This window comes from Sparus aurata, chromosome 7 (genome assembly GCF_900880675.1).
Source record: "Sparus aurata chromosome 7, fSpaAur1.1, whole genome shotgun sequence".
NCBI classification, from domain to species: domain Eukaryota; kingdom Metazoa; phylum Chordata; class Actinopteri; order Spariformes; family Sparidae; genus Sparus; species Sparus aurata.
Genome location: NC_044193.1, coordinates 1,325,002 through 1,349,887, shown reverse-complemented (window position 1 = coordinate 1,349,887; position 24,886 = coordinate 1,325,002). Strand labels below are relative to the sequence as shown.

The 24,886-nt window shown below is 42.9% G+C and overlaps 1 protein-coding gene and 1 pseudogene across 2 annotated transcripts in view; one reads left to right on the top strand and one right to left on the bottom strand.

The window, feature by feature from the left end:
* Positions 1–6,364, bottom strand: part of itpr3 (inositol 1,4,5-trisphosphate receptor, type 3) — a 46,283-nt gene extending 39,919 nt beyond the window's left edge. For both annotated transcript variants that reach the window (XM_030422921.1, XM_030422922.1), the window contains exon 1: positions 5,784–6,364. In XM_030422921.1, coding sequence (XP_030278781.1) covers positions 5,784–5,875 — 92 coding nt within the window. In that variant the 5' untranslated portion in view covers positions 5,876–6,364. The remainder of the gene's footprint in view (positions 1–5,783) is intronic.
* A 4,255-nt stretch (positions 6,365–10,619) lies between these two features.
* Positions 10,620–24,263, top strand: LOC115585696 (NACHT, LRR and PYD domains-containing protein 12-like; annotated as a pseudogene).
* Positions 24,264–24,886: the final 623 nt, after the last annotated feature.

Sequence of the window (24,886 nt, the reverse complement as noted above, 5' to 3'; positions counted from 1 at the left end):
TTGTCCCTGTGCTCCCGCTCCACCTGTGTTTGTCCCTGTCCTCCTGCTCCACCTGTGGTCTGTCCCTGTCCTCCTGCTCCACCTGTGTTTGTCCCTATCCTCCTGCTCCACCTGAGGTCTGTCCCTGTCCTCCTGCTCCACCTGTGGTCTGTCCCTGTCCTCCTGCTCCACCTGTGGTTTGTCCCTGTCCTGCTCCACCTGTGATCTGTCCCTGTCCTGCTCCACCTGTGATCTGTCCCTGTCCTCCTGCTCCACCTGAGGTCTGTCCCTGTCCTCCTGCTCCACCTGTGGTTTGTCCCTGTCCTGCTCCACCTGTGATCTGTCCCTGTCCTGCTCCACCTGTGATCTGTCCCTGTCCTCCTGCTCCACCTGTGGTTTGTCCCTGTCCTGCTCCACCTGTGGTCTGTCCCTGTCCTCCTGCTCCACCTGTGTTTGTCCCTGTCCTCCCGCTCCACCTGTGGTCTGTCCCTGTCCTCCTGCTCCACCTGTGTTTGTCCCTGTCCTCCTGCTCCACCTGTGTTTGTCCCTGTCCTCCTGCTTCACCTGTGTTTGTCCCTGTGCTCCCGCTCCACCTGTGTTTGTCCCTGTCCTCCTGCTCCACCTGTGGTCTGTCCCTGTCCTCCTGCTCCACCTGTGTTTGTCCCTATCCTCCTGCTCCACCTGAGGTCTGTCCCTGTCCTCCTGCTCCACCTGTGGTCTGTCCCTGTCCTCCTGCTCCACCTGTGTTTGTCCCTGTCCTCCTGCTCCACCTGTGGTCTGTCCCTGTCCTCCTGCTCCTCCTGTGTTTGTCCCTGTCCTCCCGCTCCACCTGTGCTCCCCTCCTCCACCCTCCGGCAGGAGAAACAGATTTGAATATGGATTTGGGTATCTGAACGGCTGCAGGTGTTTTCCATCAGACGGGCTGAACCTGCAGGACGAGACAGAACCGGAGCTGCTCCGTGTTCCAGCTTCCATCTCATCAACTCCTGTTTGTTCTCCTCACTGATCAGAATAACAAGGTGGACACAAAAATACGAACACAACGGTCCTGAAATAAATGAAGTTTCTGAGCATCATGTGTTCACACAATGAAGCTCCAACGAGAAGAACACTGAATACAACATGTTTCTGATCAACAACAATAACGAGCTGTTCAAACTTCACCAGTCAGCCTTTAACTTCAGCAGCACATACACGGTCGGCTACAGAACTTATTCTCACTCCATTTTCCTCGACATCAGCTTCAGGCTGGGAGAGTTTCCTGGAGCTTTTTATCTCTGTAGAACTGACATGAATCTGACATGTCGTTATCATTTAACCACTTCACGACTGATCAGTGACTGAAACAATGACGACAGTGACAATCTGGAGGAACATCGAGCTGTTCTTCAAGTTACAACAACACATTTGATGAACCTTTTAGCTAACGTTAGCATTCAACCACTTTCTAGCTAAAATCACACGAGGGAAAGATAAAAGTGATTCAGTTTCAGGTGAGTGCATGTGTGTGTGACACTATCACTGTCTGAATCCACACAAAAGGAAAGCTAACAGCTGCTACTGTTTATGTCAGTGCCATCAGTGAACAGGTGAACAGGTGAGTGTTTCAGTAACTTTGGGAGAACCAATCACAGGCTTCATCCCAACAGTCTCTATCCAGCTGGTGAGACCAGCAGCCCGGTGCAGGTCTCTACTGTACTCACTCTACGGGTCATTTTCCATCCAGGAAGTTGAACTTTTGTGGCTTCATGCTCCACTGAGCAGCTTTCATCTGGTGAACTGACCTCTGACGCTCTGTCAGATTTCTCTTGTTGTCCACGGCAGAAACATTTGAGCTTCCTGTTTGTTGTGATGCAGCTGAATTTGACTGTAGTAAAATCAGCAGGTTGGTCTGCTCACACCTGTGTCTCTCTCTCTCTCTGTCTCTCTCAGGTACTCCCTGTTTAAATGTCCCAGCAGGACTCTCCGGATAATAAAAACAAACTGAGAGCAAAACACCACATCCAGTCAGTTTCAGTGATCAGGGTTCAGTCTTTCCTCCACATGTTGACGTGATGGTCACCATCAGGTCTGACTCAGAGTCAGCGGTTCGGTTCATCCCGGAGGTGCTGGACAGAGCTGAGGTCAGAACCTGTCGAGCTCTTCCACACCAAACTGTGACAACCGTTTTGTAACGGAGATAATTTATAGCTGAAATGTTTCTGTCGTGACCCTACAAACATTGTTAATAAATCAATCCAGAGGTGATTCATGTGCGTTTGAGTTCAGTCCACATACTTTCGGCCATATTGGATAAAACTACTTTCAAACACTGTGACAAAAAACACAACTGCAGTCAGAAACAAACGAGAGCAGAAAAGATCAGAAATAAAGACAAAGCTTAAAACCTCATGAGAACAACTGGACCAACAGAACGCTGCTGCTTCTGTGCTGTTAATGATTTCACTGCAGGACCTTCAGGTGCGTCTCTCACTCTGTTTGATTAACCGGGTGGAGGACGGACGCAGTCGGATGCTCAAGGAAGTGGAGGATTATTTACTCTCTCTTGTCTGTGTGTAATAACACACTAATGTTCAGCAGGAGCTGCGTCGGCTGTGGTGACTGTTTCATGCTGAATCAACAGAGCGCAGGTGAGGCCAGCGTCAACATCATTAATCCTGCAGGTACTCACAGTCCCACTGAAGCCAAAATCACTGTTTAAGCGTTTTATCACACGTCTTGCTCCATAATTCACCTTTACTCCAGAGTCAGGTCCAACAAAAAGACACTTTGAAGGTACTTTTAAAGGAGCAGTCTGTAGTTTTGTGGAAGGAATTTTAATGAGCAGATAAAGATCTTCAGACAAGCTGTCTTTGTCTCCACGACTGAATAAACTGAATGAACAAACTGACCTTAAAGAACAAAACCATTTTAACTGTTTTCCTTTGTTTATATGTGGCTTCTTCTGCTTTAATGGTATTTTAAGGTTTGTAACTTCCTGTAAAAAGATTAAAAATGTCGATGACTCATCCTGTAACAACTCAGTGATTCTGGTGAAACTGGTTACTGTTTTTCTGGAGAAAGGTTTCTCTGGGCTCTGCCCTCGGGCTGCTCTGGATGGACAGCTTCAGTTCTGCTAAAGTAACTGCTAACGACCAGTGAGAAGGACGACAGAGGACAGAGACAGTACGGAGGTGATTTATGGAGTTTCCTGGTCAACACATACATACATATGCTGCTAAAGTCAGTGCTAACTGCTGCTAAATGCACTTAGCTGTCATTAGCTCGGTAGGCCGTCTTTGCTGACTTATTTGACGAGAACCAGTGTGGTGCTGATGTGATTTGACGTCCTGCCAGGAGCTGAAGTGTGAATGTTGACCTGATGAAGAGTCAGAGGATCACCAAAGTTGTCACGTCTCATCCTGATGAGAACGTGAACATCTGAACCGATCATGTCGTTTTTCCATCAGAGTGATGGACGACACACCAACACAGCCATCATTTAAAACACCTCGCCACACGCTGGAGGAACGTCAGAGGATCAGCAGAGAGAAATCCTCCTCTGGACACATGAACCTGTGAACCAACGGTCAGACTTCATGTCGATCCACCCTGCAGCGGTGGAGACCACTTCACTCCGGACCAACATGCTGACATTTTAAAGAGAATGAAAGACGCCTGGCTCCTGATAGCTGTTAGCATGTGACGCTAACATGTGGCTAAAAATGGTGACTTATTGTTTTCATTGTTTCACCTCAGAATGACGAGGCAACAAAGCTAAAGGCTACAAAGAAACTGTAAAGGTCAAGACTGAGACAGGAGAGTGGGTGTACGACCACAACGCAGGAAACACACACACACACACACACACACAGACACACACACACACACACACACACACAGTGGCACAGTGGAAATCTTTCTTGGACATACTTGGTACCACTTCCTTTTCCTGCCATACAAGCTGACATAGTAGCTGCCATTTTTGGTGTGTGTGTGTGTGTGTGTGTGTGTGTCTGACCTCTGATTGTGATGTCACTGTTGGAGACACTTTGAACTACTGTATATACAGTCAGATAGTTTGGCCCAGTGGTTCCCAGCCTGCGGGTCGGGGCCCCTTTAAAGGGTCACCAGGTTAATCTGAGGGGTCCACAATCGCTCTGGTTCTGGTTCCCTCCACTAAAAGTCTGATTGTATTGTAGATTATAATGGAAAATAATCTCCTTCCAGGTTCTGTTGATCCAGATAATCTCCACAGATGAAGCTAAATTAACTGTGTAGCAGTAAGAAGCTAATGCTAGGCTACAAACAGACGACATCACGATCACATGACTGAAACGTCTCCACCACTAAGAGTCTTACTGCACAATTACTATCCAGGTTTTCTATAAACTGATCAATGTACAAGTTGTAAAGTCAGAGTTAGAACAGTGTGTAACTAAAGTGGCCTGTAAAGACGGACTAGTGAGTAGATGAGTCTCCGTGTTCGCTGTGAGGACGTTTAATGTCCCCGACAACCTCTGTAGTCTCATTCAGACACTCGTTAGCAACCGCTAACTGTTGTTAACACATGAAGAGCTTCAGGATTAAACTGTGGGACATTAATGATGATTTATGTTAGAGAACAAAACGTGTGAATATGTTCAGCCGTGGTGACACACAGCTTATTACACACATCAACAGACTCTGAGACGAGGGGACAGGACGAGCTAACATGCTAACATGCTAGCTGGGACTAAGTTAACATGAAGATGCTGCTGCACTCAGATGTATTCTTGTTCTGGACGTTTCTCTTATCTTGGATATTTTGTCAAACACTTGATGTTTTTTTACTTTACGGCCCAAAAAAGTGATTTTAATAAAACCAGAAATTAAACTGCTCAGAACTCACAGACATCTGAAACATTTACTTAATAATTAAAACATCTTGGTTGAATAATAAAATCATCTATTTCTGTTTTTTATGTAAAATTTTAACCTGAAAAGTAAAAAGTAACTTCAGCTGCCAGAGAAATAAAGCCAGTGTTGTAAAAAGTACACAACAGTCACACCGAGTCAAAGTCAAGATATCATGTTACGTCTTAAAGTATCTGATATCAAATGTACTTTAAGTATTAAAGCTACAAGTACAGTTACATGTATCTCTGTGCTGTGTGTTACGTGTCAACATCAGATCTGATGTTCAACATTTTTCTGATTGTCGGAATCAATGTTTACTTTTATCTGTTTGCTGATGAAATAAATTAATTTCAAATTGCACGACTGATGCACTGATGCAGAAAGTAATCTGCAAAGTAACTAAAGCTAAAGTAGTGGAGTAAAAGTACAAGTGCAAATATAAAGTAGCAGGAAATACTCAGTAAAGTACAAGTTCCTCCAACTGTACTTAAGTACAGTGTTTGAGTAAATGTACTTGGTTACATTTCATCACTGACTATCAGTAAGTACAGAAGTATTATCGACTAGAGTCACTATAGTTTGGGATTTTTTTTCCTTTTTTGGGCCTCAAAATCTGCTCACAACTCAAACATCTGACACCTTTATGAAAAAATAATTCCTATTAATAAATCGTGTTTTTTTGTGTAAAATGTTAATCTGAAAAGTAACTAAAGCTGTCAGAGGAACGAAGGCAGCGGTGTGAAAACAGTCATACTCGAGTAAAAGTAGAGATCAAATATTACTTTGTGAAAAGTAAAAGTCACTTAGATGAAAAGTACTCGAGTAAAAGTCTCAGAACACGTCCTAAGAGTGTATCAGTAAAGTAATCTATTACTCTTCCTGGTGTCAGTACTCTCGTGCAGACGGCAGGCTGACGGTGAGCTCACCCCAGGGTGCTGATGAACCCGTTGACGGATCCTTCAGCGTACAAGGACACGATATCCCCGATGTGAAGGAAGCTGGAGGCAGAGTCCGACATCCTGCAGCCGGGTCAGGCTCACCGACAGCGGCGGCACAGCTCAGGTGGAGCCGGAGCAACTTTCTCCTCTTCCTCTTCCTCCTCTTCCTCTCTCTTCCTCTCTCTCTCTGTGAGCGTCTGAAAAGCTCAGACCGACTCAGGAAACAGTTTCCTCCTCAGATGCAGCAGCTGGAGTCCAAACAATCGTAACATTCAGCCTGCAGAGTCCCACTGAGCCCCGCGTCCGCTTCACACACACACTGCCGGGTTCTGCATGTCGGCACACCGCGCACACCTCCGAACAAGTTCCGAGAAGTTCTCCGAAACAGGCTGAAAGTCCAAAAACAGCGGATTGTTGTTGTGAGGCTGCAGTCAGAGGAGACACACACACGCAGCTCCTCTCAGTGTGTGTGTGTGTGTGTGTGTTCAGGAGGTTAAAGTGTGTAGGTGTGCAGACAACACGGCTGCTCCCTCCCACCGCGCTCCGTGGACGGCTGTGTGTACGGGGGCGTGCGTGTGCGCGCGCACTCAAAACTCCTGTATTGAAAACCAGGAAGTGAGTCGAGGTGTTGATAAGGCTGACAGACAGCTCCGAGAGAACAACTGCCGCGGGACACACACACGCACGCACACACACGCACACACAAACGTACTGTATCTATGTATGCGATTGGATGCGGGAAATCAGGGTGCTGAGGGGCCGCAGCACCCCCTAAAACGAGGCTATGACATATGCCGAATTTACAAGAAGGTCCAACTTATTAAAAATATGTTGGAAACAGAGCTTTTCATCCTTCAAAAAGTTTCTCAAAATCCCCAAACTCGCAAAAATGAATAATTTCACAAGGGAGTCTGGGGACATTCTTTCACTCTTCCTCTCCTTGCTGTTGTTGATGTTGCTGCTTTGACCTGTAATATGTTGGTGTTCAAGTTTCCCGTGTGTTGTTGCGCAAATCATTCTCAAATGATGAGGGGCTGCAGCACCCATAAAACGAGGCTATAACATATGCCGAATTTACAAGAAGGACCATATTTTTAAGAATTTGTCAGAAACAGAGCTTTTCACCGTTGCAAAGTTTCTCAAAACTCAAAAACTCGCAGAAATGAGTGATTCTCTAAGGGAGTCTGGGAACATTCTCTCTCTCCTCCCCCCTTCCTGTTGTGCTGTCTGTTGTTGCGCAAAACATCCTCAAATGGTGTACATGTATACATTTTGTTAATTAATTACTATGACCTCATATATAGACTGTACGTATGTATTTATGTATGCTGAGGGGCTGCAGCACGCTTAAAACAAGGATATAAAATACCGAATTTACAAGAAGGCCCAAATTATTAAGAATTTGCCGGAAGCAGCGCTTCATAAACTTTAAAAAGTTTCTTCTGACTCAAAAACTCGCAAAAACTGCTGATTTCTTGCTGTTGTGCGGGCTGCTGTCGTTCTCAGACTGTTGTTAATTATTGTTAATTAAAGACTTTGACGTCTCATACAGACTGATCTCTCAGCACCCCTCCTCTCACTGACTCCCTGCTGTATTTGAATGTGCGTAACAAAGCTGCAGCGCGGGCGTGACACACACGCAGCGTGCATGGACAAGTCAAGGGGGCACGTGCACGCACACACGTGTTAACACACAGATCCACCCAATCAGAATACATGTTGGCAGTTTCTGCAAACCACAGATGAGTTCACATTTTATGTTTCTTTTGGTTCAACTGTCTATCTAACGCTGTGATAACAGTGAGGGGGAGACCCGGAACAGTCAGAACATTTTTGTGTTTTGATGTCATCACTCAGAAACTTTCTGATCTGTTCTGATACAGTCCGAATGTAAGAACCTTGTATCTGTTCTGCTTGTTAACAGCAGAGGAGACACTTTGTTTCCTCCAAAGTTCAGATACGTGTGTACAAACAGACTCTGGTAAAAGTAGAAGTACTGATTCAGCTTGTTTACTCCAGTAAAGTAATAGATTACAGGCTCTGACATGTACTCAGAGTATCAGAGTAAAAAGTCTCCCTCTGAAGGACATTTGTGGTCAAAGCTAACTGAAGCTCACGTCATATTAATAGAATTCAAAGACTATTAAAGTTAAAGGTAGAATCAGTAGAATTTGTCCCAGCTGTTCCTGAACGCACCACAAAGACAGTTGATTGTTGAGTCTCATTCCCAGGACGTCAAACAGACACATGTTGGGTTGGTAAAGCGTCCCGAGCAGCAACACACTCGTCTGTGATGCGAACAGATGTAAACGAGTCCGTCGTCTGCAGGAACGTTCGCTCCAAACGTTTCTCTCCTGGAGACTCGGACGCTTTAAATTCCATCTTGACCTTGATAATAATTTGACAAAAGGCCTCCGTCACATCTGTGTTCATCAGCAGGTCATGTTTTCTGTTTCCTGGCCTGATCCTCATGAAACCTGGAGGGATGGTTGAACTGTGACACAGCCTGACCTCACTGGTAACTTTGTATTTATCTTTTCATAATTAAATGTGAAGTTTCTTTTCTGATATGAACCCAAACTGTAGAAACATTTAGGCTGTTAGGAGACTGAACTTCTGGTACTGGTGTGAATCCGACGCAGAAGGTTTCAGAGATGCAGCAAGCGGAAGTTTGTGGTTTCTTGTAAAACCACAAACACATTTGAGGTACTTGAATATTTTCCATTTCATGCAACTTCATCACAACTCAGAGAGAAATATTGTACTTTTTACATCTTGACTGCTTCAGTTACTGGTAACTGTTCAGATCCTGTCTGATGCTTATAAAGGACGAAGTGTCGAGAGAATTCTCCTTCTTAGGTTCAATAAACTCTCTTGGATTAGCTGCTAAATGCTTCGTCACAGCTGAAAACAGGCTGTTTTTCTGCCTTTTTACAGATACGTGGTTCTCACAGGACAGCCACAGTACCAACATATGATGATCTGGTAGAATATGAAGCTCTGCTGCAGATTAAACCAGCCAACAGTGTATAAAGGAGTTCAAATGAGCTCAACATTAAAGACATGAATGCAGCAGTAATATTAATCCACAAACTTCAGAGATAAAAACACTGACAGGGTGAAGTACTGTTACCTCACACACACTAAATACATGTCACTGATAATACTTACATACTTTTACTTAAATAAGAATGCAGGAGTGTGTGTGTGTGTGTGTGTGTGTGTGTGTGTGTGTGTGTGTGTGTGTGTGTGTACAGTCATGCTGACTGGACTTCCTGTTTCGGCTGTTAAAGCAGCAGGCAGCTACACAGTTAACACACCACAGACACCGGAGTCTCTCTGGGCTCCATGAACTGTCTGTGTGTTGTTGTTGTTGTTGTCACTGTAACACACACACACACACACACACACACACAGTGAATGTACATTTGATTGAAGTAAGTAGATTTAATATCAGATACTTTAGGACTTTTATTCAAGAACTTTTCATGTCTTTTAACATTGTTTTACTTTTGACTATGTTTCTCTGACAGCTTTAGTAACTAATTACTTTTCAGATGATGATTTTACATTTAAAAACACATGAAGCTTAAAATAAAAATGCTAATTTATCATCAGAAAATTAAACCCAGACTTTTAGTTTCAGATGTCTGAAAGTAATCCAGAACTTTAACTTCAGCTCCTTCTCACACATGAGGCTGGTGACACTTGTGTACCTGAGGAGAGGAACAAACACATTTACAACAGGCAGGTGTCAGTTTGTGTCGTATAACGAGGTCGCTCAAACATTGGCCCGGTTCCATCTCGACGCCCACATCTCTGATGTTTCCAGTGATTCAAATGAGTGTGGTTGCTGCCGCCACACGAGCCTGCACCAACTTCCTGTAGAGTCACGCGATGAAGGAACATGTGAATGAGATGATGCATGAGACAGAATCTATCAGTGGCCATATATTATATATATATATGATCCTCACTGTTAACTGTGTTTATATTTCTAACACTGTGTTTGTTTTGTTGATGTGTTTATTTATATTTAACAGCACATATATTCTGTCTGACAGCTCACACACAGACACAGTCCTCCTGCCACCAGGGGGCCACACACTGAAGAGGTTCAGCTGCTGACAGAACAGAATATTTTGTTCTAATTTCTACTCCAATATTTCAACATTATATAATCCTAAAGAATTTAAAACTTTACTTCACTGTCTAAACATTTATTCATTTTGAAACATGACCAATTTTACCTTACCTATACATGACTAGTCACATATGGCCACAAAAATATGAATAGATACGCTGAGACATGAGCCGAACTCACTTATTACACAATATTGTGTTTTTTACTCCACTACATTTATCTGACAGTATGAAGAATTTACAGCTGAAACTATTAGTTGATTAATCGGTCAATGAAATCACTTCCTGTGTAAAACATCCTTTGAATAATTTGATTGTTTGTGTGATATAATGTTGAGTTTTGCACCTCACAAACACTGTGGAGTCATTTTACACTCATCATTCACGTTTCTCACTATTTGACAATCGTTACAAACCAAACGATCAGTGGATTAATGGAGGAAGTCACAGCATGTGGGTCCATAATGAAGATAAATGACTGTCTGACACAGAACAGTTCTCCACCGTCAGTGGAGCTTCATCGTCGTCTGAAGTCAAACTCTCACAAACTTCAGTGAAGAGCAGCGCGTGTGAACGTGAGAACGTTACTAACACAGCTGATGTTAACAATCAGTATTCTACATGTAACACCTGACCTGTCCTTTAAGATTTATAACATACGCTGTGTGTGTGTGTGTTGCCATGGTGACAGTGGGCAGTCAGGGTTTCAGTCGTCTCCGTGGTAACGGAGAGTAAAAGCCAAAAAGCCAAAAGCACGTTTGTTTCTGAGGAGACGAAAAACTTCCGCCGGGCCTAATGAACAAACACGTGTGTGTGTGTGAGTGTGTGTGTGTGTGTGTGTGTGTGTGTGTGAGTGTGTGTGTGTGTGTGTGTGAGTGTGTGCGTGTGTGTGTGTGTGTCAGTCTGTTCTGCTTTGGACAAGTGAAAACCTGCTGAACTCAGTAAAAGGTAATTACCAATGTATTATTACAGATGAGCTCCACCCTAACTATCACATCACCAACACTAAAGTGATGAACACATTATCAAATAATATAATATTTATAATTCTGGTATTGTGCAAAATGAGAACTTTTAGTTAGTTAAAGTGGAAAAAGAAAACTTCCCTCCTTGTGTTTCCCTCAGATTTGCATCTACCAACATTTATTTATTTATTTATTTAATCTGCAATGGAGACGAGAGTGCAGCTTTATTCTCCAGAGAGATTTTGTGCTTGCAGACACAATAGAAAGTGAAATAAATGTTCATAGAGAACCAATCTAAACACTGCAGGTGTTATTATACAGCCTTTATATTGTGCAATTAACACTTACATTTATATCAGCTAAGAATTGTGGTCCAATTTATAAAAAAAGTGGATTTTTGAGTCTCATTCCCAGCTTGTCTGTATACTGACACAGTGGGCTGGTGGCCGACCTGTCTTACAAGCCCAAAGTGTCAGAATTTGAGGAGTTTAATGCAAAAAACATGTGCAGATGTTTTATTTATTTGTATTATTTTATTTTATTTCTGTTCTGTTTTATTTCAGCAATCAGAAATATTCTGGTACATTACAGTTGCTCCTACTAGAAGAGAAATGTTAAAGTATAGAGAGATTAAAAGAGAATATAAAGAGTAAAGATAAGAAATAATGTTAAGTAAAGAATATGCATTAAAATCATGTGACAACTATATGCAGTATATATACATATAGAAGACGTATAGCCTCGTACTTTACTATAACATCAATCTAGATAATATTGCACTAAGTAATAACTGAAAATAATTTACAGTGTGAATAACAACAAAAGTAAATTATTGCACATTTTATTGCACAGAAAACAAACAAACAAATAAACTGGGTGAGTTGAATTACTGGATGGTGAACGGGTGAGTTCAAATGTTGCACAAATACTGAACTGTTATAATAGCATCCGGGAAGAAAACCAGGCATCAGACATAAAGCTTATATATAATGTAACTCATTTTTAATTTTTTATAATGTTATTTCAAAGTGTATTTCAAGGTTTGGTTTTTATAGTGTTGCAAATACAAAATGTTCTTTAAAAGATTCATAAATTCAATGTATTTCCAAATCCAGAAATGACACACAAGCTAAATGCTCCAACCGTATTTTGGGTGAAAATGTAAAGTATTGGAAAAAGAACGATAAATACAAATGTATATATATATTTTAAACACAATGTTTCATGTTGTTGACCTTTCACCCACTGTCTCCAGTCACACAGAAAGCTCTCCAGAAGCAGAGGAAGATGAAGGAGCTGATGATCAGCTTTTATATCCTTTAATTGTAGATGGGAGGAGCATTACTGTTCAGGTGATCCAGGTACATGAGAACAGGAAGTGTTCAGTCAGTCGGGTCAGACTGCATGTTTAGTCGACAGACCAGAAGCAGAACTGAGTCTGAGGCTGGTGAGTATTAATATAACATTTAAATAAATTGAATATTTAACTGTCAAAGTTGGTTTTCTCTCTGTGGACTGTTGAGGACAGAAATGTTAGAATGAACTCGATAGTTTGAGTCATCTGTGGACACAAAGTCCTGATTGGCTGAATAATCAACATTAAAACTACTGTAACTAAAGAAAACAAGCACAAATTTAAAGAAAACTGACAAGCAGGTTTTATTTTACATTTACACACGTATACGCTTTGTGTGTGTTTGTGTGACATCTTGGTTTCTCAGCCCGGCGTCACAATTAGACAAACTTGTCTGTCTTGATTCTTGAGTTCTGAGCTCACAGTCAGTGTCACTGTTTCAACTCTCAGACTGACTTCAGAGCAGAAGATGAGTGTTTGTGGAGAGGAAGAGGAGTACAGAGCAGAACCTCCAGGATCCATCTGTCTGTCTGTGAGGACTGACCAGTCCAAAGAAGATCCAGTGAACTTCAGTAATGAACCTGGACCCTCAGACAAGTAAGAGAACTGATACTAACTCTTGTGTACAACTGGTTTTCAGTTAGTTCTAACAATGGCATGTTTATTTTGTGTTTATATATTACATTTTAAAGTGAAGTTTTACAAGTAAAATATATGTTTTGTCTAAATTGAACAAACTTTTTGGGACTCATGATGAATAGAAATAATTTGTTCATCTTCCTCTCAGTATCCGTGACAGCCTTCATGGTTGTGTTCTTAATATACCATACCATACTTACTCATTCATATGATTACGTTTCATTACCAGTCACGACAGCATTGGCTAGTGATGTTTTCATCTTGTGAGTCAGTTTATGTGAATGATTGATTGATTTGTTTTGCTTTCATGTCATGTACTCATAAAGCCTTTCTCTCAAAGTTTCATTAAAAACTGTCTCATTACAAAATGAAAGGCTATTTTGCATCTTGGTCTCCAGCTAAATATTCTGCCTCATCTACCAGGCTTGGCAGGCGAAATCTGCTATGACAAAGGTTTCTTTTTCTGAAAGCACAGTTCAAGTTTTAAAAAAATCATCCAACCAAAAGAAATCAGCATAAATAAAGGCAAGTTTGTAATTTTGCATATACTATTTATCAACAGACCTTTTCTGTCTATACATAAGACAGATTTTAGCCTGAGTTTCAGCCACTTTGAGTATTTTGCCAGGTGTTTTTATGTCAGTCTAACAGATTTTGTCAGTGTGACTGAGTCGAAACACTAGACTTTATAGGTGTGCAGTTGAGATCCAACTGAAGACAGATTACAAAGATTGGTATTTTCTGAGCATGGGGACCAATCATTGATGAGCAGTCATTGGTCAGAATGTGAATATGTCAATGGGCGTTGGGACAGTTATGATCCGATTGCAAGATCTTGTCTAGTTGATTTTGTGTTTGCATATAAAAATGTCTACTAAAAATGTATCCCTAACTAACATTTGTGACACTGACAAGTAGAAATCAGTTTTCCCTTAATTCTCTTTGTACATATGACAGCTGTCAATCACCTAGAGAAGCTGTAATCTGATTTAAGACAAACTTTTGAACATCTGAATTATCGACAGTACGAGTAGATTGTGTTTACAGAATCTTGAGGACTTTCATCAGATAATTATCAGGGATTTACAGGACATAACAAAAACATTTTGGTGTTTTCAGAGTTCAGTCCTGCAGACAGAGAGCAGAGTCTCCAGGATCCATCTGTGTGTCTATGAAGGGTGACCAGTGCAAATAAGATATTCTGAACTTCAGTAATGAACCTGGACCCTCAGACACAAAGTAAGATGCTGTTTTTACTGCAAACTGACCTGATTAGGATGATGCACTGAGGATAAACACAAAATGTCTCTAAAATGCTTACATTCATGATGCAAAATTATTAGTGCCAGTTTAAACTTGGATGGATCTCAGTCTGGGTTTTACAGCTACAAACTACTGATGGGATATTAAGAGAAAAGCACCTGAAAACACAACAAAATGTCGAGTTTTCCTTTTGTATCAAACAACAAATAAAGTTACATGATGTGTTTTTTTCAACAACCAACAAATCATTTTACTTATAAGAAATGTCTTCACAGAGAGCAGAAGAGTCACGTTTCTGTGGAGGAGCAGCCGTCCTGCTGTGCTTTGTGTCAGGACATCCTGAAAGATCCGGTCTCTACCAGCTGTGGACACTGGTTCTGCAGACGCTGCATCACCTCATACTGGGACCAGTCTGCTTCATCAGGAGACGACTCCTGCCCCCAGTGTGGAGAAAGATGCAGAACAACATCTGGACTGTGGACAGACAGTCAGAGACGACCCGTACAAAGTAAGACTGTACACCTGTCTGAAAACAAGACTTGTTGTTTTAATGCATTTGTTGTGTCACACAGCACAGCCATTTAAAAACCTTTATAAAGATCATTACATTTATAGCATTTATAACTGAATGTTTTTTTCTACTCTAGCATACATGTCTGCTCTATATCACTTTTCCTATATTCTCCTTTAAGAACCCGAAAGAATACATTTACATCTAACATTCATCACTCACAAACATGTCTCATCCTGCAGATCAACATGATAAACAATGACCAGACATCCACTGAGGAAAAGTGCACTGCTATTACAGTATCAGTTTTCAGGCTACAGTAGAAAGCTGATTAGCTCATCAGTGTCAGCACATTAAAACAGCTCAAAAACTTGTCTGCTAATATCAACATTGGTCAGTCTAGATGTTTAACAGAATCCTCTCGCTGTTGTGTTCTTATATTGATCGTTCTTGCACTGCTCAAAAAAATGAAAGAATCAAAATGACAGCAGTCAGTGTTAACCAAAATCATCAATCCACTGTGGGCTAGATTCAAAACCACACGAGAGTAAAAAATTAAGATTTGTATTCTATTACAGTTTGCCTGTATGCACTCCCAACAACACCTGGGCATGCTCCTGATAGGTCTGCGAATGGTGTCCTTGGGGTACTTGCTGACCCTCCGCCAAACCGGTCATGCTGGATGATGTTACAGGCAGCCTAACGTTCACCACAGCCACGGACCTGTCACAGATGCTCAGTATGAATCTTCTCTCATCTGTGAATAGAAAGGGGGCGCTAATGGTGGACCTGCCAACTCTGGTTCTCTCATGAATGCCAACCAATAGCATGATGCAGCGCTGTGAGCCATCATACCACGATCATGAGGTCATGATGAACTGTTTCTGACAGTTTGGTCAGAAAGATTCTTACCAGTAGCCTGCTGGAGGTCATTTTTCGTAGGGCTCTGTCAGTGGTCCTCTTGTTCTTCCTTGCGCAAATGAGAAGATACTGGTCCTATTGCTGGGTTGATACAGGTCTATGGCTCGGTCCACCTCTCCTAGTGTAATAGCCGGTGTCCTGGTATCTCCTCCATGCTCTTGAGACTGTGCTCAGATACACAGCAGACCTTCCTGTGACCGCAAATATGGATGTTCCATCCTGGAGGAAATGGACTACCTGTGCAACCTGATGGCACTGCAGGCACCGACTCATGCTACCAGTAGTGACAAGGATACTAGATAGATAGAGATAGATAGATAGATAGATAGATACTTTATTTATCCTGAGGGAAATTCAAGTGTCCAGTAGCATACCAGATACATTAAACTAAAATTAAAAACCCTAACCTTAAGAATATAATTAAAAATAGAATAAAAGATAAAATATAAAGTATATATATAAAAAATGAAATGAACAGTAGCTACAGTAAACAGTGCAAAACAGTAGACAGTGCAAATGAAAGTGAAAAAGTGCAAATGGATGTGCAAATAGAGGTAGAAATTGCCCATTGTCTATTATCTATTGTCCTCCCTGCCTTTACTGAGAGCTGTTGTACAGTCTGATGGCGAGGGGGATGAAAGAGTTTTTGAGTCTGTTGGTGGAGCTGGACTGGGACAGCAGTCTGCCACTGAACACACTCCTCTGCCTGGTGACGTTGTTGTGCAGAGGGTGGTGGGTGTTGTCCAGTATGGACAGCAGTTTGTCCAGGGTCCTTCTTTAGAAGAAGAACACACTAGAAGAACACAAACATAGAGAAGAGTCAGTCAGGAACGCTAAGGAGAAAGCAATTGTCTGTACAAAACCATTCCCTTAGTGGCGATTGTCTTGCTTTTGCTTCTCCATTGTTGTCGCTTAAATTTGAAGCACAGCAGGTGAAATTGATTCACAATCACTTTTGCTTCATAAATGAACAGATTGATATTGTTTAAGTTTAACTGACTCTGTGTTATACCATGTTGATTAAGTGTTTGCTTCATTTCATTTTTTTGAGCAGTGTGTTATTGGTAATGAAAATAATCATGAGTTTCTTAAAGTCTTTCTTTAGTCTGAACATTTTTCTTCTCTTTCAGCTGATAGAGGTCTGCAAGAGGTTTTAGATGCACATAAGATCAGTCTGCGGAGGAGGTGTGAACGTGTGGATGAGGGAAGTGAAACAGGAAGTAGAACCCTCCTCAACAGCATTTACACTAAGCTCTACATCACAGAGGGACAGAGTGAAGAGGTTAATACCCAACATGAGGTTTGGCAGCTTGAGACGGTATCCAAGATGGCGACCCTCCATGATACTTCAATTGAGTGCCGCGACATCTTTAAAGCCTCACCTGACCAACAGAGACGCATCAGAGTCGTTCTGACCAACGGCGTTGCTGGCATTGGAAAAACCTTCTCAGTGCTGAAGTTTACTCTGGACTGGGCAGAGGGCTCCGAAAACCAAGATGTCAGTCTACTGGTTCTGCTTTCGTTCAGGGAGCTGAACCTGATCAGAGATGAGCAGTACAGTCTTCTCAGGCTGCTCCATGTTTTCCATCCATCATTACAGAAGCTGACAGCAGAGAAGCTTGCTGTCTGTAAACTTCTGTTCATCTTTGACGGCCTGGATGAAAGCAGACTTTCACTGGATTTCAAGAACCATGAGGTCATGTCTGATGTCACACAGAAGTCATCAGTCAGCGTGCTGCTAACAAACCTCATCGAGGGGAAGCTGCTTCCCTCGGCTCTCGTCTGGATAACTTCCCGACCTGCAGCAGCCAATCAGATCCCACCTTCATGTGTCGACAGGGTAACAGAAGTGCGAGGCTTCACTGACGTCCAGAAGGAGGAGTACATCAGGAGGAGGTTTAGTGATGAAGATCTGTCCAGCAGAATCATCTCACACATCAAGACCTCCAGGAGCCTCCACATCATGTGTCTGATTCCAGTCTTTTGCTGGATCACAGCTACAGTTCTGGACCACATATTGACTACAGACCAGAGAGGAGAGCTGCCCAAGACCCTGACTGACATGTACTCACACTTCCTGCTGGTTCAGACAAAGAGGAAGAAGCAGAAGTTTGGTGAGGGACGTGAGACGAGTCCACAGGAGCTGGCGGAGGCTGACAGGGAAGTTCTTCTGAAGCTGGGGAGGCTGGCGTTTGAGCATCTGGGGACAGGAAACATCATGTTCTACCAAGAAGACCTGGAGCAGTGCGGTCTTAATGTCACAGAGGCCTCGGTGTTCTCAGGAGTATGTACAGAGATCTTCAGAAGAGAGAGTGAGATCTTCCGGAAAACAGTCTACTGCTTTGTTCATCTGAGCGTTCAGGAGTTTCTGGCTGCGGTCTACATGTTCCACTGTTACTCCAACAGGAACACAAAGGTCCTGGAGGACTTCCTGGAGAAAGTCTTGAAACACACAGGGTCAAACTCAGAGTCTTTTCTCAAGAGGCTTGTTAAGCTTTTTAGGAATGATGACAGCTGTTTTCCATCACTGGATGTCTTTCTCAGGGACATCATGGAAAAATCTCTTAAAAGTAAAAATGGTCACCTGGACCTGTTTATTCGCTTCCTTCATGGCCTCTCTCTGGAGTCCAACCAGAGACTCTTAAGAGGCCTGCTGGGTCAGACAAAGATCGGTTCAAGCAGCATCCAGAAAGCCATCAACAACCTGAAGGAGATGAACAGTGATAAGATCGCTCCTGACAGAAGCATCAACATCTTCCACTGTCTGACGGAGATGAACGACCACTCAGTCCATCAGGAGATCCAAAAGTTCCTTAAGTCGGAGAACAGATCAGAGAAGGAACTCTCTGTGATCCACTGCTCAGCTCTGGCCTACATGCTGCAGATTTCAGAGGAGGTTCTGGATGAGTTCGACCTGAAAAAATACAACACAACAAATCAAGGTCGACTGAGACTGATTCCAGCTGTGAGGAACTGCAGAAAGGCTGTGTGAGTCCAGATGTGATTAATCACAAGGATTTCCTTGTACCACAGCATCAAAAGTATATTCTCCTTTTTAGACACCTGGTAAAACTACTAGACTGGGAAAGCAATTTTCAATGTGTTATGGATCATCTGATCAGCTCTTCTGATTGGCTTTGATAGAGACCACCGATCAAACTTTTAATAACCAGTATCAGCCAATAACAAATCGGTAGCCAATCAATCTGAGCACCCTTAATGCAGTCATCTGTCAAGAACATAAAATATTCCGCTATTTAAATATCATGTATCGGCTGTTTTATCAACAAATGGATGGAGTAGATATAAAATGTCCTCTTTGTTAATAACATTTTGTAATCATTTTGTCATGACAGACTTTCTAACTGTGGACTGTCAGAGACTCACTATGAAGTTGTGGCTTCAGCTCTGAAGTCCAACCCATCCCATCTGAGAGAACTGGACCTGAGTGGGAACAAGCTCCAGGACTCAGGAGTGAAGCTGCTGTGTGGGGGGCTGGCCAGTTCACACTGTAAACTGGAGGCTCTGAGGTCAGTTCACTGACTATAGTTAATGTTATTTTTTAAATTAAGTTTAAATCTTTGACTTAGGGTTCAATGTTTTGGTCCATACCCTTAAAGTTACATTGTTGTCCAGTGAATGAAGTAGATTAGTACTAACGCTTTGCATTTACTAAAGACTTGACTCACTGTAAAGATAATTGATTATTTTATTTTATTTTGTTTAGTTTGGGTTGCTGCAGTTTGCTGGTGAATAGCTGTGCTTATCTGGCTTCAGCTCTGAAGTCCAATCCCTCCCATCTGAGAGAGCTGCAGCTAAGTGGAAACTACCTGCAGGATTCAGGAGTGAAGCTGCTGTGTGAATTTCTGCGGAGTCCACACTGTAAACTGGAGATTCTGAGGTCAGTTCACTGATCCTTTACCACACACACACACACACACACACATACACACACACACACACACACACACACACACATTGGTGGGGAGCAGAACAGGTTTCTGTTCCCTTTTAATCTGTGTTGGCACAAATAGGTGTATGAATGATGCTCTGGATGATGTCTGTAGAATTCTGACTCTATGATGATCCACAATACCACAATGACAAAGTCACTTGACTCATTTTAGAGAAAAGCTGATTGATTAGGACATAGTTATGTTGAGCGCCGCATTTAAAATCTGAAAACATCTGTTTGGATTATGAATTGATTTTTATCTACATCATCTATTCTTTATTCAGATTGGGTTACTGCAGTTTGTCAGAGAGCACCTGTGCCTCTCTGGCCTCAGCTCTGAAGTCCAACCCCTCCCATCTGAGAGAGCTGCTCCTGAGCTTCAACAACTTGTATATTATCCAGGAGTGAAGCTGCTGTGTGATTTTCTGCAGAGTCCACACTGTAGACTGGAGATTCTGAGGTCAGACACTATTTTTATTTTTTTTTTTACCTCTGTGCTCGGATGAATATAATATGAAAGATGTGTTGACATTAAACTGCAAACAAAAGGCTGATATTATGCTTATCTACACTGAGTATCTAAAAGCGAAAGTCTCCTATCTTTTTTGTGGTTTAGTCCACTGACTGTGGCAGAGCAAAGTTGAGCTGCACATTTAAAACCTTCATATAACAACGAAAATCTGCACTGGATAACCCAGAGGAAAATTTTACTGCTCAAAGCTTGCTCCTTTATGGCTATGGAGCTGTAAAGGAGCTCAATGAGAGTTCCCATTTCAGTCTCGTTGTAGTCTTTTTTGGTCTCAAACATTTCTCATTTGTTTCTCCTACAATTCCTTAGGAGCAATAGGTGAGACTTGAGACTTTACTACTTAAACCTTGCTCCTTTCCAGCACTGCAGAGACATTCTGAAACTTCATTGAGAGCTTGATGAGATCTCCTTTCAGACTTACAGGGAGCCCAAGTTGAGATTTTCTGCACCTGTTTCTCAGGAGTAACAATTGAGAAACAGGAGAAATCAGCCACGGCCTCACTTTGGTCTCACATAGATCTCATAGTTGTCTAGGAGAAATGAATGAGACACTACTGAGATCTCTTTTTCAGTTTTCATTTCCTCTGGGAATGCACTCTGAACTTAATTAAACTCTTGACCGTATATTATAAATATCACTTTTTTTTAAATTTTTTTTTTTAGATAGTCCATCCATCCATCCATCCATCTTCAACCGCTAATCCAAAGTCAGGTCGCGGGGGCAGCAACTTCAGCAGCGAGCCCCAGACTTCTCTTTCCTCGGCCACGTCGGCTAACTCTGACTGGGGAATCCCCAGGCGCTCCCAGGCCAGAAAAGAGATATAATCCCTCCACCTGGTCCTGGGTCTACCCCAAGGTCTCCTCCCAGTTGAAGTGCCAGAAACACCTCCCTAGGAAGGTGCCCTGGTGGCCTCCTCATTAGATGCCCGAACCCCCTCAACTGGCTCCTTTTCACGCAGAGAAGCAGCAGCTCTACTCCGAGTCCCTCCCGGATGGCTGAGCTTCTCACCCTATCTCTGAGGGAGACCCCAGCCACCCTGCGGAGAAAACCCATTTCAGCCGCTCGTACCCGCGATCTCATTCTTTCGGTCATGACCCATCGCTCATGACCATAGGTGAGGGTAGGAACGATGATTGACTGGTAAATCGAGAGCTTTGCCTTCTGGCTCAGCTCCCTTTTCGTCACAACTGTGCAGTGAAGCGCATGCAACACCGTGCCTGCTGCTTCGACTCTCCGATCGATCTCACGCCCCATCAAAACTCTGAGGTACTTGAACTCCTTCACTTGGGGCAAGGACTGATTCCCCACCCGGAGTAGGCAATCCACCGTTTTCCTACTGAGAACCATGGCCTCAGATTTAGAGGTGCTGATCCTCATCTCTGCCGCTTCACACTCAGCCGCGAACCGATTCAGTGAGCATTGTAGATCTAAAGCCGATGGTGCCATCAAGACCACATCATCTGTAAAAAGCAGTGATGCAATCTTGAGGTCACCAACTGCGCCTCGAAATCCTGTCCATGTATATCACAAACAGGGTTGGGGACAAGGCACAGTCCTGGCGGAGGCCAACACCCACTTGGAACAAGTCTGACTTACTGCTGAGTAAACGCACGCAGCTCTCGCTTTGAGAATATAGGAATTGGATGGCCCTGAGAAGGGACCCCCTCATCCCATACACCCACAGCACCTCCCACAGAACATCCCAGGGGACCCGGTCGTACGCCTTCTCCAGATCCACAAAACACATGTGGACTGGGAGATTGTACTCCCAGGCCCTCTCCAGGATCCCTGCCAGAGTAAAGAGCTGGTCCATTGTTCCACGACCAGGATGGAATCCACATTGTTCCTCTTCAATCCGAGGTTTGACAGTTGGCCGGACCCTCCCTTCCAGCACCTTGGAGTAGACTTTCCCAGGCAAGCCGAGTAGTGTGATACCTCTGTAATTGGCACACACCCTCTGGTCCCCCTTCTTAAAGAGAGGGACCACTACACCTGTTTGCCACTCCTTCTGTACCGACCCCGACCCCCATGCACTGTTGAGGAGGCGTGTCAACCAGGACAGCCCCTCAACACCCAGAGCCTTCAGCATTTCTGGTGGCATCTCATCGATCCCTGGGACTTTGCCACTGTGGAGATGTTTAACTAACACAGTGACAGTGACCCAGGGAAATCGGCGATGATACCCCGCCATCCTCCAGCTCTGTCTCCGTTACAGAGGGTAGCTGAGTGGGATTCAGCAAAGTCACCAAAGTACTCCTTCCACCGCCCTATGACCTCCTCAGTTGAGGTCAACAAGGTCCCATCCTTGCTGTACACAGCTTGAATGGTTCCCCGTTTCCCCCTCCTGAGGTGCCGGACAGCTTTCCAAAAGCGCTTTGGCGCCGCCCGAAAGTCCTTCTCCATGGCCTCGCCGAACTCTTCCCACACCCGCTGCTTTGCCTCTGCCACGGCTGCGGCTTCTGCCCTTCGGGCCCGTCGGTACCCCAAAACTGCCTCAGGATAAGTTTTAGATAAGTGATAATGAAAATAAGTTAATACAAAGAATAGGTAAATAGTCTCTTTTTTGACAAACAGATTAAATGTGCTCTATAAGTTGACTTGACATGACTTGACCTGTTTAATTGTAAGTTACATAATTTATTCTTTATTCAGATTGGGTCAGTGCAGTTTGTCAGAGATCAGCTGTGCTTCTCTGGCCTCAGCTCTAAAGTCCAACCCCTCCCATCTGAGAGAACTGGAGATGAAAGGAATTAAGATGCCAGATTCAGGAGTGAAGCCGCTGTCTGACCTTGTGGAGAGCCCACACTGTAGACTGGAGAGTCTGAGGTCAGTAGAGGGTGAGAGTTTGTTCAAGCTGGTTTCAATAGTATTAATAAACACAGTTAGTATGAAAGCAGAGATCTGGGATTTTCTAATTTACTCGGTGAAGTTGTGCAAGGAGAACAGTAACGGGCTTCAGATTACGACAGAAAGAGAGAATGACAGAACAGTCAGCCAACCAGATGAGCCAGAGGCTACAGGAAATGAAGCTGGATTGGTCCTCAGTCGGCAAACTGTCATAGCATAAAATCTGATCTCAAACTTTTCAGGAGTTTTTTTTTTAAATCAGATCTGACCGATATTATATCCTTGCAATTTTAGAAGTTCTGGCTCTCTCTGCCATTCATTTAGATAGGAGCCTGGTCTTTTCCGCCAGAAATAACTGCCCCGGGGTTGTAGCCAGGATGGCTGCCGAGTGGCAAGTCTAAAAGGACTGTGACTGACCGACAGCTAATGGAGGGAGTCTCTGTAAAACTTAATTCTGACTTCTGTTGTCTCTCTTCTTCTCTCCCCAGCTGGAAGTGATCTCTGTGTCCTGATATTCAACAGAGTTTTGAAGTAGCACCATCAGCTGGTGGGTGGAGAGGGAGGCTGACGGACCAATCACAACAAGTGAAGATGACTATCAGTGCTGCAGTCTGAACTGAGATCAGCTTCAGTCTCTGCAGACACACCCAAACATCTCCCCCACCTGCAACCTAGACTTCATCTTGTCTTGCTTTTTTAATCACCTACCCTTTGAAAAGATGGAGTGCATGAATGTTAACTGCCTGTTCAGCAAGCCTTCATCATGCTGTACAATGTTGACCACCACTGGATTGGTAATGAATTGCAAAAAACTTGAACTTCAGTGCTATGATGACACTATATGAAACATTAACTTCTTCCATTTTATAATGACTTGTCAACCTTATGAGTGGCGCTAAGTCTCGTAGGAGTTAAACAATCTACTGCTGTTGACGGGGGCAGCAGCAAAATGTATATTAGCACTATACAGAATGGCCTGCCTAAAAACAAACAAACAAAGATCACTATAAGTTTAGGCTACATTCAAACAACTAGGCTCACAGAGCTGAAACAACATTTAGACAATAATACAGGAAGAAACATTTATGAAGATAGAATTCACAGATTGGCCCAATTAATACCATTTAAATGTCATAGAGGTTATTTGACAGGGAACACGTGCAACAACATGTTCCAACAGAAATGGTTTTATGTAATCAAAACATTTTTATGATCTTTATGTTCGTTTACTTTTTGTGTTGAAATGTTTTCATTACTTAAATTCATATTTTTGTGCACTGCCTTTATATTGGTACCTTGATGCCTTTGAATTGAGCTGAATTGAACATTTAAAAGAAGAGAAGCTGTTATCCTGTTATCTGCAGTCTCAGGGCAGGTAAACACGCTTAATAATTCTATAATCCTGTCTACAATCACGCTGCATGTAAAAGGCAATTTAAGATGGTTTCAACATCAAACTACTTTCCTTATGTAATCGTTTCTCCTCTGAGCTTTTCCTCGTCATTAGACTTCAGGGGATCAGGCTGGAGAAAGTTCATGTTTCTCTGACTGTACATCATGCAGCGTGTGTGTGTGTGTGTGTGTGTGTGTGACATAATTGTGTCTACCTTTTGAAGTGATATGAGCTGGCGGGCCAGATGCTCAGAGGATGGACAGATTTAGAAAAAGACAGCTGTCTAAATAGGGAGGAGATCTAAAAAAAAGGGGCAGACTTTCCATCCAAACTTGAAAACACAAACTTTTCTGGAGGTTACAGGCACGGACAGAGTCGGTTAACTAGGGTGAAGAGAGGAAGGAGAAAAGTAGGAAGAGTTGTAAGCAAATAGACAATAAGGTGACAGAAAGGTGAAGTAAAAGAGAGGTAAAAATAAAACAAATATGTTTTATGTTTATTTTACATTAACCTGGATCTGTCTGATCTCTGTAAGCTTCACTGCTCTCTTAACGTGCCAGTGTTAGAAGC